The following is a 14,415-nucleotide window of genomic DNA, read 5'->3' as shown; positions in this document are numbered from 1 at the left end:
CACATATAGAAATTAATAGAGAATATGATATTCCATAAGATATTTTCTATAGCCTCTATAGAGAAAGCCTAGAACACCCTTTAGAATTCCGCAAAATTATACGTATTTTAACGGAAAATTCGTTCTTTAGAAAGATCTATAGATAAGGAGACCTAGAAATATATATTCTCTATATCACCACCTAATAATAATAATAATAATTAGCTTGGTACCACCCTAGGCCTAAGTCATCTAGCAAACTTTTTATACTTTTAATCAGGTGGCCGGGTTACAATACACTGTTAAAAAAATTCGTTCAGAAGACGTTCAACTTAGAACAGTCTGTTCAAAAATGAACAATGGCGTTCTAAAGGTATGTAACAGAGAACGGTGCGTTCAAGATATATTACTTCGTTCAAATAAGAACGAATGCTCTTTCGCCCTCTGGAGGAAGGCTTGTAAACTACACAATAGAATAGATTCGTTCCAATAGCTAAGAGATCAGGTTTTTTCCTTTTCGGTGGGCAATGGGTTAGGTTAGGTTAGTTTACTTTTATTAATTTAGCATGATGAACCGCTGGCAGGAGACATGAGCTAAATTTTGAAATCAATAACTTTATGTACTCTTTGTATTGGATAACGATAAAGCATTCCAAGTCAAACGATAAAATGATCCACGGCGAACGACAAAGCGTTCCACCGCGAACGACAAAACGTTATAATTTGAACAAAGAAGGTTTGTTCAATATAGAACATCTAAGTTCAATATTGAACCATCAACCATCGTTCTTTATCGAACGAATATTTTTTGTTCATATTAGAACAAAATGGCGTTCTGTTACAGGCACAACCTTCTGAAGGGCGATTTGTTCAAATTAGAACATTTTTTTTAACAGTGTACTAATTTTTTTTAAAAACTGAGGGCATTCTTTGTTCCGAAATTGCTTATTAACTTTGATCAACCGTTCGCAGGCAACTATGTTCGCGAAGAAATATGACCACAAAGTTGATGCCAATCAAGTAAATTCACCATAAGTGTATAATATTGTAACATAAGTGTGACACTTCCTATTCTTCACACGCAAAGGTTTTACTGAGAGCTTTTCACAAAACAGATTGCATTCCGGGCTTCGTCGCAGTTTTGCGTCCGCTTGCTCCTACGTCACACGTAGCCTTTGACAGCGCCTCGCTAGGGGGAGATTTTCTTCCGTTACTAGCTCTCAGTAAAATATTCCCCAAAGTGACAAACTTATAGAATATTATTATAGACTTATGTTTCACTTATCAAATTCCGTAAGTTCAAAATTATGATTCACATGAGAGTGTCAGTTCTCTATGTTCCACGCTATTTCTAAAATGACCACACAATTCTGGTGCACTTCCAACAACAGTTGCGTTATCTGAACCAAGTTAATAATTACGATCGGATTGTCTGCATTCACAAATGGAAGTCAGATAGTTTAAATCCGAATCTACTCTCAATTCATTATGTGAGAGCATTTCAGATGCCTCACAGTTATCGAATTTACGAAATTTTAATTTCTGGTTATTTCTATTGTTTACCGCAAGATTAAATACATTCTAAAAATTGAAGTCCGATAACTGTTCGGCTAACTGAATCTGAATAAATTAATTACTTGGGGTAATGAATCAGATTCAATTTGTTATCAGATAGCTCGGTGTTATACAATATTCACTAGGATGTAAAAGACGGTTCAGTGCACTGTCATACCATTTTATTCTCATTTTTCATTAAAACACGTTTGCAAGAGCATATCCGAATATTTTTCGGCTCATTGTACGTGATTCATATTTTTTTATCACAAATCGAATACCTAAAAAAGGAATGATCTAGCTTCTGAAATCTGTCGTCCCTGGCGCGGGCAATCAAATAAAATATGATCATTAGTTAGTTAATCGATAATTTTCTTTTTTTTAAATGTTTTTCTGAAAATATTTTTCTAATACCGATATTAGAAAAATAGGCTGATATATCGGAGCATCCCTAAAATTATAACCTCATCTGAAAACGTCAATGTCTGAAAATTACGGGCCGACCAACCAGAACTCCACTCGACCGTAACTTTCTGTAATTAGCCTTTTAGAAGTGCATAAACAGATGGATGCCATTATAAAACACAAACCGTCTGCTTAGCAAACGAAAATCCAACAGTTTATATAAACTTGTCGCGTTAGGCACTACGTGGCGCTATGAAAACTAAAAGTCCTATTATTTCGAGCAACTGACATGCACTTGTGGACCATGATGATAGACGTATGCTGGAACTGAACCCGCAATGACCTTTATTACAGGAACTACTGGCGTTGGGGGCCTGCAACTTAGTCGGGGGATTCTTTTCCTGCATACCCGGAAGTGGGTCCTTGGCCAGAAGCTCCGTTTTGGAGAGTGTGGGCACCAAAACCCAACTAACTTCGATGATCTCCTGCATTCTCATGGTCTTTGTAATCTATTTCATTGGTCCCCTAATTCAACCTCTACCAAAGGTAATACTCTAGCAATTAATCATTCCCTTACAAACACTTTCCATCAAATTTCTACAAAAATCTATAAAAATTTATACAGAAGTCTATAAAATTTCTGTAGAACTCTTTAATAGTTCTATAGAGTAATCTATAAATATTCAATTAGAAAGGACTCGACTTTTCAATAGAATTTTCAAAACCTAAAGAAAGTCTGTAGAACGTCTACAACCTAGTGCTCTGTAAATCTTTCTACATAAAAACTACGACATTTCTATAAATAATTATTTTAAAATTTTACACAAAATTTAAAATCTATAGAATCATATAGGGATTCTACTTCCAATAGAGTGCTCTATTAATAGTCCAGGGAAAATAAAATAAAAAAAACCCAGAACCTTGAATAAATTAGGAGGCAGCTGAATTTTGGTAGGCTGGTAGTATATGACTAGTTAAGCAAAACCTGAAAAGTCCACATGATTCCGAGCGCCGTTCCCCCTTTTACGCCCCCCTCAAGTTGGGAAATCCTCGTTTTTGATGTGTACACTAATTTCGGAACGGCACTAGATAGAGAGGTAAATGAGCATTCGTTTTAAAGGTCATAGCCAATGCTACCATTTATTATTACATGAAAAAACTGTATCTCTAACGGTTTGGCCGGAAAAATTAATATACAGGGTGTTAACTAGAAAACCATACAGAGCCAATTACTCAAAATGAGTTTAATGTAAGAATTTGAAATTTTTAGGTTGGATAGAGCGTGCAGGAGGACAAATGACAATGAAAATTTCAATGACCTTGAACCAGGTCGTCAAGGTCACTCATATCCAGTGACCTCGAGGATAAATCGACTCGCCGCGACAAGTTTCCCAAGGTCAAGGGGGTCCAAATAAAGCTAAGCATAGGGGCCAGAGTGGTATTTAATCCGGCACTGGCGCGCATTTATCTAATTGGAACCATTCTTTTAATCATAATGGTTCTCGACTCTCGAGATAAATATGGAATGACCTAGTACTAATGTTTCAAGGTAATCCTAATTTGCAAATTTCGAACTCCTCCACTTGGTTTAGTGTGTAACGATAATTTTCATCCCTTAGATCTGGTAGTTTTCGATTTATAAGCCCTTAAATGCCATATCTTGATTAGAATACCACACAGGACCCATTGTTTTTTGGTCTAACATTTCTTGGCTTCTCCTTGTTCAAATCAGATCGGGTAAAAGCTGTTTAGACCTAAAATAAGACGTGGAACACATTTCTAATTAGAACCATTCTTCAAATCCTAATGGTTCTCGAGATACATTATGAGTGACCTTGAAGACCTGGTTCAAAGTCATTGAAATTTCATTGTCATTTGTCCTCCTGCACGCTCTATGCAACCTAAAAATTTCAAATTCTTACATTAAACTCATTTTGAGTAATTGGCTCTGTATGGTTTTCTAGTTAACACCCTGTATACTAATTTTTCCGGCCAAACCGTTAGAGATACGGTTTTTTCATGTAATAATAAATGGTAGCATTGGCTATGACCTTTAAAACGAATGCTTATTTATCTCTCTATCTAGTGCCGTTCCGAAATTAGTGTACACATCACAAACGAGGATTTCCCAACGAGGGGGGTGTAAAAGGGGGAGTGGCGCTCGGAATCATGGGGACTTTTCAGGTTTTGCTTAACTAGTCATATACTACCAGCCTACCAAAATTCAGCTGCCTCCTAATTAATTCAAGGCTCAATCCTATTTTCAATGGACTATAATGCTTCGATTGAAAGTCCTAGACTTTTCTATAGAGTTCCTAATGACTTTAGAATGTTATCCAAATTTCTAAAGAATGTTTGAGAGTTTCTACATCCTATAGAGTGCTCCGGAAATACTTCTATAGGAATGCTACTTTTCTACAAAGTTCACAATAGATTTAGATTTAAACAAAATATTTAGAAATCTATAAATTGTCTAAAGCTTTTTTCATCTTAAAGTCTTCTATTGAAACACCTCTACCATATCTATAGAAATTGACCCAAATTTATAGACGTCTATTTGTTGAAATTATTTAGATAATTCTATAGAATTTGCATAGAATAGGTTTTGAAGGATGTAATATCTATTTCAGTGTGTATTGGCGGCTACCATTGCCATAGCAGTCAAAAATTACTGGTTAACTATCAAAGAAATATTCGTTCTTTGGCCAATCTCAAGGGCGGATTCAGTAAGTATAGAACGAAAATGATTCTTGATAAAATAAAAATAACTAATTTAATTAATTATTAGTTAGTTTGGGCTGTAACCTTTTTGGCAGTTGTAATACTGGACGTATCGTACGGTAAGCTAGTTATAATCTTATCATTGTCCTAATTAGATTTAATTAAGCTAATTAAATTTTTGGATTTTTTAAGGCCTTATCGCCGGAGTTATCATGGCGTTATTTAGTATAACATGGAGAATGCATAAGTAAAATTTAAACATAAAATAATTAGTGATTAAATAAACTAATTGTAAAATTAAATAATTATCTAGTTCACGAGGAAGTTTACTGAAGGAACATGAAAAATCAGGCGTGTACCTCACCCAATCCAAGAAACTTAAAATGGTAATTTCTAGAAATAATTTCTTTAGAATTGTAAAGAATTCTAAAAGGGGAACGGCCAAGCTTTAACCAGTTAGATAGCCCTATAGCCCGTTAAAAACTAAAATTTATGACGAAAACCGCGTAAAAATATTAAGTGGTGAATTTTTTAATAAAATTATGAAAATTCGGGAAATTGAAAAGCGCGCGTCCGCCGCGACACCTGGTGAGAAATCGGTGAGACATAATAACAACATAAAAGCGCGCGCTGCTGAAGACGCGAAAGATTTGTTTTGCACGCGCGGCCCGTTCCAGTTATACGAGACCTAAGCCTAAATTGCGCGATTTTAAAAGTTAGGATAGTTCGAAAATCGCTCACTAAGGTGCTGCTGGCGCTGGCGACACACCTTAAGATGGCGGCGAAAATTCAAACCCAAATACTTGGCGTTATTTTGCCAAAAAAAATCTCCATTTAAAGAAGCATGGGATTTTCTCGGTTTCACAAGGTACTTACTTACTTAAAAAAATTAAAAAAAAATTCAAAACTTACCCAAAGAGATGAATTTGACCTATATTGGGTAAAATTTATTAAGGATTTTTGGTTATCAATGTTGGTGAAATTTTAACAACATTTGGGTAACCGAGAAAATCCCATGCTTTTTTAAAAGGAGAGGTCCAAAACATTTTCGGTTGCCATGGGAAAACTAAAGCCCAATGCAACTTTTCGCTTTGCCAATTTTCATACTACCATAAGGTGTACCTGACCCCCGAGTTTCAACAAAATCGGTGATAACCACCTCGGGTAGACGCCTTGTCAGTTCTCCGCATCTCGGCTCAAAATTAACCGAGTCGATTGCTTCGCTTAAAGATATAAAATGTCAAAATGACACCAAAAGCTTATAATATACCAGGTCCCTATAAGTTAGAATCTTACATAGACTGTGCGTTAACAGCGATTTATCCCAAGACGTCGATGGCGAAAAAATCGAAATCGGAGCTGGCCTGTGAAATCCGGTTTCGTTTCAACGACGGAATCGAAGCTCGTGAAGCCTAACTTCAAACTACGAATATTTAACGACAATACCTGTTCATATTTAAATGAATAAAATATATTCTTCCAAAATGTTAACACCAACCAAACCATCGCTGCCCGTGTAAAATTAAAACAAAAATAGTTAAGGCTAGCTTCGTTCTACGTGCTAACTTCGCGCGCTTCTGTTCGTCTCGTATCCATAGAGTTTAGCCGTTTCCGCTATCGACGCAAGTTGAAGAAGCCAAAAAGATAGGGCAAAAAATCACCGCATAGAGTCACGTACACCGGGATATTTTATGGGATAAATCGCTGTTAACGTTAGATCTATGGCGGATTCTAACTTATAGGGAGCTAGTATATTATAAACATATGATTACACAGTATAGAGATATCCAGGAATTCTTACCTCGAACCATGGACAGTAAATGAAGAGGACAGGTTTTCGATACCCTTCCACAGTGCATTTGATTTCTCTCCGCGTATCAATCAGCTCGAGACACTCCGAGGGAGTCTTGCAAGGTCGTTTGTACCACGTGATCTTAAAATTTCAAAATGGCAATCTACTGCGGTTGATATTGTTACGTAATTTTTTGCGCTTTATATTTTAGCAATTTTTAATTTTAGTTTTTTAATTCAATAAAAACTATTAACTGATATTTAGTATATCATATTTAATCTATAAAAACGTGAAAAAATACCTTTTGGCGTAAAAATGTACTTCATGTTTATATGCGATACTTGTTTTTTTCAAATAACCTTGGCCGACTCCCTTAGTGTGATTGGTTTACGGGGGCTAAAAACCAGGATTTTTACCGATCCTCTAAAATGCGCTATCCATGCTCGAACTTGGAATGGTTATCCGGCCGTATTCCCTATGGCAAAAATAAATAGACATAAACAGAAAGTTCGCGCCATGTAATCTGAGAAACTACTTTAACCCCTTTCGGCGTTGCCGACCCCTTTCGCGGACCGTTACAAATTGAGGGCATTGCACGAGGTACATGCGAAAACTGGTTTTAAAAACGTCGCTCTCCGCGAAATAGCTAGCAGCTAAGTGCGTAGTCTCCGCGCGCACGTGTGTACCAAAATCAAAACTTAATGTTTTAGTTTTATGTTATAATGATGGAAAATTCTCGGAGAGTTATGGATGTTATTATTAAGAATTATTCTGAAGACGTAAACGTATTTATTTCATCCCATTTACTTAAAGGAATTATAAATCCGAATATTTCAGTGTTCGTTTCTTTCTCATCCACAGATTTTGGATATTCAGTTACTAAGCCTAGGTCTACCTTATCTACGTCTTCTAACGCTTTGCTTTATTTTTAATATCTTCATTGTTTTCAATTTCAACGAGTTCAGTTTGAACTCCAGTCGTACGCAACTCTTTTATGTATAAATTACATTGACTTGCCTGGTTTTTAGAATTTTCTGGCATTAATGCTGGGGTTTTTTTCCGAGCCATTTAGAACTGAAAATTAAGCGGACGATCGAAAGAGCTTATAGAAAATCCCGCCAGGGTGTTTAGCATCGCGAAACACTACTTTTACAAATTTCCGACCAAAATTTTCCAATGCTTTACAGGCGATCTGATTGGGTGGCACTCAAAGGATGGGAAGCATTGGGGGTTTGCACCTTAGATTTCATGGAAACCAAAGGGAAAGGTACAGAATACCGCAAATGCCTATGGTAAGATCTCGGGGACCGTTTTCGGTGAAATGTTTGAGAAAAAAATCGCCCCCTCGCACGCGTCTCACCTCTTTAGGAGTTTTTACCCCGCGCAACCTCCCGTTTTTACAACTATCGTTTTTTTGTTGTTCGATTCCCCGAAATTTAGGGTTAGGTTTGTCTAGATTATCTAGCAGACGACTATACTAGGTAACAGGGGGTCCGGGACATTTTTGGTAGGAGATTTTTAAGCCCATGAAATCGTAAGAGAAAACACGTATGCTCTGACGTCAAAATGATGAAAAAACCGGTCCCCTAGATAGAGAGGGAAATCGGCCGAGATAACCATTCAAGTTCGATGTATGAATTCCTGTATTTACTTATTGATAAAGCATTTTCCCCCGATGAAATGGTATTGGAAAATCAAGCTATGACGGTCTTTGCCCAGCGCGTCGGGAACCTTTTGGAATTCGTAGTGCAATTAGAGTTCTTAAATTACCGTAAATTAGGAAATCAGTAATTTACCGCGTAATTTACCGTGTTGCGGTAAATTACCGTAATTTTCTTTTTTTTTAAAAAAAGGTTTTTTTTTACGATTAAAACAAGGAATACAAAGAAGAAACGATTTAGTTTGGTATTATACATTTTTTAATTACCACAATAGGTTATAAATGCCCAAAAATATTCAATTATCTTCATTTTGAGATGCATTATCAGTATCATCATATTCCTCGAGGTACTCACTATCGTTTTCATCATCGTCAGATTCATCGATAGTTAATTGAACCGGTATAAACAGGGCTAGACATAAGTATTCTTCCTATTAAACGTATCAAACTATTCTAACACGGCCTTCGACTCCTTGGAAATTCGCAACCAAAACGAATCTAGGTGGCGCAGCGGTGCCTAGCTCTTCGAGTTAGTGCGTTACGCGGCTTACGCCTATGATCTAGTGTTTGCTGGAGTGAAATTACATTATTAAACGATGGAAAAATACACTAAAACGCGAATAACGTTAGGTTTTGAGTTTTGTAATCTTGTGCGACGTATTTTACGTACATTTTAGCCCGAAAGATCAAAGAAAATTGAGAAAGTGAAACACGAATACCAGGGTAATTACCATTTTCGTAATTTACCTGAGAAAATTGAAAATTACTGTTACCAGGGTAATTTACCGCGTAAATTACCAGGGTAAATTACCGATTCGTATCTCTAAGTGCAATACCTCAATTCCAGATGTCACCTTGGGTCCCGTCATAAGCCTATCATAAGATCCCCATAAGTAAAGGTCTACCATAGGGGCCCATGGTAACGGCGTTGTCCTGGGGAGAAGAAAATTAAGTTACAACGAGAGGGCAGTAGCGACATCTTCTTTTTCTAAATTTCTACATCTCAAATATGATCTTACTTGGCAGAACAGCCACGCTCGGGTTGATAAATGCATCCCAAAATGCGTTTAAATCTCAAATTTGAAAAATAAATACCTTCAGGAACGCAATTTTTATTTCTAATAGCCAGTTTTAGGTTACGATGAATAATTTTGCAAAGATCAGTGTTAATTTTAAGTTTTAAAGCGATAAAATTGTGAATAAGCCTTGGCTACGGTGCAAAGGGCTCGCGGCGGAGATTTATCCCGCGTCGATCTAAGTTTAAAAACGTTCGCGCACGGCTTGCGCGAATTCATAATGCATTTCGCGAAATTTATATCAGAAATGAATAATTGAGGACGTTACCAGTAGGAGGTGCAGATTTTGAATACCTATATCTTAATAACTGGTATGTGATCGTCAAAAGTTGGCTTAGACCTTTGCTTATGGGGACCTTATGATAGGCTTATGGTCCCGTAGATGGTTTTTAGACGCAATGATTATTAAAAATGAAAATAAAAATATATTGTTAAATTCTCGAAAGCCGAAACGAAAAGTGACACGCAAGCATGTGGCGCTTAAATAATTTCACGCTCATAGAAATATCTCAAGATATTCATTTTCAAGCTACGAGCGTCCGTGGAAAAACGGTTTTTAGCAAGACAGATAGATATATAGCTCTCTCGTATCAGATAAAATATATACTTCTGAAAATACTTTAGCATAAAGGTAGTAAAAATAAGTAAATTCTTGAGAATGTATAATTATTTCTTAAAAAAAAAGTTAAAGAGTGTTTCGTTCGCACTGTAGATTCTGTCTTCGGACTTGGGAGAAATAATAATCTTCAGATTCGCCTGTCCGCTGTTTTTCGCCACAACCGGCCATTTCGAACGAGACATTGACATGGTCACTTCGCAGTACAAAAGGTTCTACGTGGGCAACGAAAACTCGACCATGTTACACCTGGTCATCGACTGCTCTTCCATGTGTTTTGTGGATATTAGTGGGGCTGAAATTCTGAATGAAGTAAGCATTTTTCTAATTTGCGATTGTGCCGACATGTCGTCGAGAGTAAAACCTTTTCTCCAACTACCTTACCAAACATTTATCGAACTATCCTTAACAAACATTTATCGAACTATCCTTAACAAATAGTTATCGAATTATCCTTACCAAAAATTTATCGAATTATCCTTAACAAACATTTATCGAATTATCCTTAACAAACATTTATCGAATTATCCTTAATAAACATTTATTGAATTATCCTAAACAAACATTTATCGAATTATCCTTAACAAACATTTATCGAATTATCCTTAACAAACATTTATCGAATTATCCTTAACAAACATTTATCGAACGATCCTTAACAATCTATAAAGTGAACTAAATTAATATTTCTATAGACAGAACTCAAATTTGTATAGAGATTACAATTGCCATAGAAATTTACCTAAATTTCTAAAAGTCTATAAAATGTCTAAGGTTTTCTTCATTCTATAGAAAAAAATATTTTAATAAAATTATTATTTTTTTACAGGTGATTAAAAATTGCAGGGCGGAAAAAATTGAAGTTTTACTAGCAGCCGCTCCAGGTAGGTAGATCGACGCGTCATCAGAAGCACATCAAATACATCTTAGAGATACGTTTCCATCTACCAATAACGATAATGTTAGAGGTGAAATTAATTATATAGGGAAAAGTTATTACATCGACAAAATATAGTTAGTATTACTACACAGTGTAACTATTATATTTTAAAGCTTTCACGGCCATTGAACCCTGCCTCAAGCATTATATATTATTATAAGTAACACAATAGAAATAAGTATGACAAACAGACTTTATCACCGAACTAATTTTCAGAGGTAGTACGTGATCATTGTTTAGCTCAGTACAGCCTAGACACCTTTAGAGTCTAAATATGCCCAAGGTGAAATATGCTATTGCCAAATACCAAAAGTAACATAAATCGCAAGTGTCTGCTAGGATGGGTCTACTTCTTTGTTTATTCTGTACTTAAACTGGTTCTTCCAATTAAGTGCATAATGTGAAAATGAAAATTTGTATTGCAGCAACAAAATGTGTTGAAGCAATAAGCTTCGTGCGTAGTTTAAATTTTGGTCACAAGTACCGCCGCCTACCGACCGAGTTTTAAATTGAGTTTGCAAGTTCTCTCCCCACTGGTTTAAGGGGTTTTCCCCCGAGTTCTTCGGTTTCCCCTTCCATAAAAACATGTCTAGGTTAACGGTAATAGTTAGTGTAGGGAGCTGTTGGCTCGATCTCGTGGCATGCAGGGCTTGCCACCACCCTCCTACGCATTGTAACCCGGCCACCTGAATTAAGGGCTTCAAAAGTCGCATGATGACTTAGGCCTAAGGTGGTGCCTTGGGTATTAGCCTAGCTGATTATTATTATTATTATTATATATGAAAGCTGTCTGCTCGTTTAAAAATCTCAGCTGAATGTTTCGACCGAAAAACATTGAAATTCAAACGTTATCAGCTATTTCTTCAATTATTATATTTAGTTCACGGATATTAAGGCAGATGGCGCTATATTTCCTTAGATCGAAGCCTATTATAAACGACACAGCTGCACTTCGTTTCAGAAACGCATTACCTCCAAAAATGGAATTTCGAGATAAAACGATTTTTTTACTTCTTACGAAAAAAACCAATACTACAGTATTATTTAGGTAACTGAAAACTAATTGTAAAGGGGTTTCTTTTAGTCCTCAATCTAAATATGACAACGACTATCGCCAAAATTAAGTAAATCTCATAATAATTGGACATAATGCGTTTCGTACGTTTATATTTGGCTAAAACTCTGGGCAGAAACGCATTATGTGGTATAATACTACTGACGAGGAGTGTACCCGAGGTGTAAATCACCGATTTTGATGAAACTCGCGGGGTATGTAGACCTTGGGGTAACATGAATTTTCACCAGGGAAAAGTTACGCTGGGCTTCCGTTTTGCTATGGCAACCGAAAAGGTTTTTGACAACTTAAAATTAAAAAATCTACATTTAAAAAACATGGGATTTTCTCGGTTTCACAGGGGGGCTACTTGATGAAAATTTTTGAAAACCTCAAAAAAAAATTAAAATTAAAATTTTAACTAAAATGCAAAATTTGAACAATTTTGGGTGAAATTCATTAAGTAGTCCCCCTGTGAAACCGAGAAAATCCCATGCTTTTTTAAATGTAGATTTTTTAATTTTAAGTTGTCAAAAACCTTTTCGGTTGCCATAGCAAAACGGAAGCCCAGCGTAACTTTTCCCTTGGTGAAAATTCATGTTACCCCAAGGTCTACATACCCCGCGAGTTTCATCGGTGATTTACACCTCGGGTACACTCCTCGTGAGTAACGGCCATTGTAACTGTTACCCTTAGAATGCGGCTGAAGAAATTAGAGCAGACGAAATTATACGAAATGAAGACTCTAATTATTGGTTAACAACGACATAATGCGTTTCTGCAAATTTCCGACCGGTCGTTAATGCGTTTCTGCGGAGTATTTTCGAAACTAGACCAGATAGAAGGAAACGGACTTCAAATTTAAAATCAGCATCCTAAAATTAGTTTGAAGAGCATTCAAACTCAAAAAGTCAAAAATGGTTGATAATGCGTTTCTGAAACGTGCGACAGTCAGTTCGATTGCGAGTACAAATTGGAGTTAGGCGAGTGTGTCAGTGTCGAAAAATGGTTCATTAGGAGATGTCATATACTTACGGTTATTATGTTACTTATTTTTAACCCAGATGCATTATTTCTTCGTTCGATAAATGTATCATGTACTTCTATTTAAATTACTAAGCAGAACATAATGAAATTCTAAATTTTCAGATGTAACTCTAAAGACGTTAGACCGATCTGGAGTCTTGGAGCAAATAGGGTACGGAAAGGTGTTCCCGTCCATTCAAGATGCCGTCAAAGGGGCGAAGTTGGCTCAAGTAAAGAAACGTTCTTTTAAAACTTTTTTCTTCAAAATCTTTTCAAACCTTCTGGCTCCTTCATACTCAAAAGGGAGAAAAAGCTCTAGCAGAATCCTGTTGGGTTATAGTAGAAACTGGAGGGATGATAGTAGGAGCTGGAGGAATAATGGTAGGAACCTGGGGGATGATAGGAACTTGGGGGATGATGGTAGGAGCTTGAGGGATGATGTTAGGAACTTGGAGCATGATAGTAGGAACTGGAGGGATGATGGTAGGAACTGGAGGGATGATGGTAGGAACTTTTAGGATGATGGTAGGAACTTTTAGGATGATGGTAGGAACTTGGGGGTGAAAGTAGGAACTTGGGGGATGAAAGTAGGAACTTGGGGGATGATGGTAGCAACTTGGGGTATGATGGTAGCAACTTGGGGGATGATGGTAGGAACTTGGGGGACGATGGTAGGAACTTGTTGATCCACAACAAACTTGTACAAACATTTGTTGTTAACACTACTCATTTCATTCCCAATTAGTTGGACATACTTTGTGTAGCAACTAGTTAGCTTTTAAATGTTTAATTCTGTCAATCTCTTTTCAGTGCAATCTATAAATAATAATGTATAATTAATAATTCCAACAAATAATAATTAATAATTCCAACAAATAATAATGTATAATTAATAATTCAAACAAATAATAATGTATAATTAATAATTCAAACAAATAATAATGTATAATAAATAATTCAAACAAATAATAATGTATAATTAATAATTCAAACAAATAATAATGTATAATTAATAATTCAAACAAATAATAATGTATAAATAATAATTCAAACAAATAATAATGTATAGTTAATAATTCAAACAAATAATAATGTATAATTAATAATTCAAACAAATAATAATGTATAATTAATAATTCAAACAAATAATAATGTATAATTAATAATTCAAACAAATACTAATGTATAATTAATAATTCAAACAAATAATAATGTATAATTAATAATTCAAACAAATAATTAGAGCTCGGCAGTCGATTAATTTTTATCCATTAATAAAATAAGCTCGGCTATATTTAAATAATATTTATTTAAATAACCAATAGTTGAATAAAAATTGTAAAATGTTTAAATATTCGAAAGTGAATAAGCTTATTATTTAAATAAAACAAACAATTATTTAAATAAATGCCACTTTTATTCAAATAAATGCTTGGTTGCGTAAAAAAACAATTAAATAAGTTAAAATGATATTCTTCTTACCAAAGTTTTTTAAATAAATCGGACAATTTGTGGATAATGAGTAAACAATTCCGAACACTACAAATAATAATGTATAATTAATAATTCAAACAAATAATAATGTATAATTA

The 14,415-nt window shown here is 35.4% G+C and overlaps 1 protein-coding gene across 3 annotated transcripts in view; it reads left to right on the top strand.

Moving 5' to 3' along the window:
* The window catches only part of LOC149958928 (solute carrier family 26 member 10-like), a 41,130-nt gene that overhangs the window by 26,128 nt on the left and 587 nt on the right, over positions 1-14,415 (top strand). For all 3 annotated transcript variants that reach the window (XM_090166284.1, XM_090166285.1, XM_090166286.1), the window contains 9 exons: positions 952-999; positions 2,293-2,484; positions 4,569-4,664; positions 4,727-4,778; positions 4,852-4,906; positions 4,973-5,045; positions 9,900-10,115; positions 10,633-10,687; positions 12,947-13,053. In XM_090166284.1, the coding sequence (XP_090022410.1) occupies positions 952-999; positions 2,293-2,484; positions 4,569-4,664; positions 4,727-4,778; positions 4,852-4,906; positions 4,973-5,045; positions 9,900-10,115; positions 10,633-10,687; positions 12,947-13,053 (894 nt within the window). The remainder of the gene's footprint in view (positions 1-951; positions 1,000-2,292; positions 2,485-4,568; positions 4,665-4,726; positions 4,779-4,851; positions 4,907-4,972; positions 5,046-9,899; positions 10,116-10,632; positions 10,688-12,946; positions 13,054-14,415) is intronic.

The sequence above is a fragment of the Leiobunum rupestre genome, chromosome 2 (genome assembly GCF_980474605.1).
Source record: "Leiobunum rupestre chromosome 2, qqLeiRupe1.1.hap1, whole genome shotgun sequence".
In the NCBI taxonomy this organism is placed as follows: domain Eukaryota; kingdom Metazoa; phylum Arthropoda; class Arachnida; order Opiliones; family Sclerosomatidae; genus Leiobunum; species Leiobunum rupestre.
Note: the sequence above shows the minus strand (reverse complement) of the source record. Positions and strands in the feature narration are given on the sequence as shown.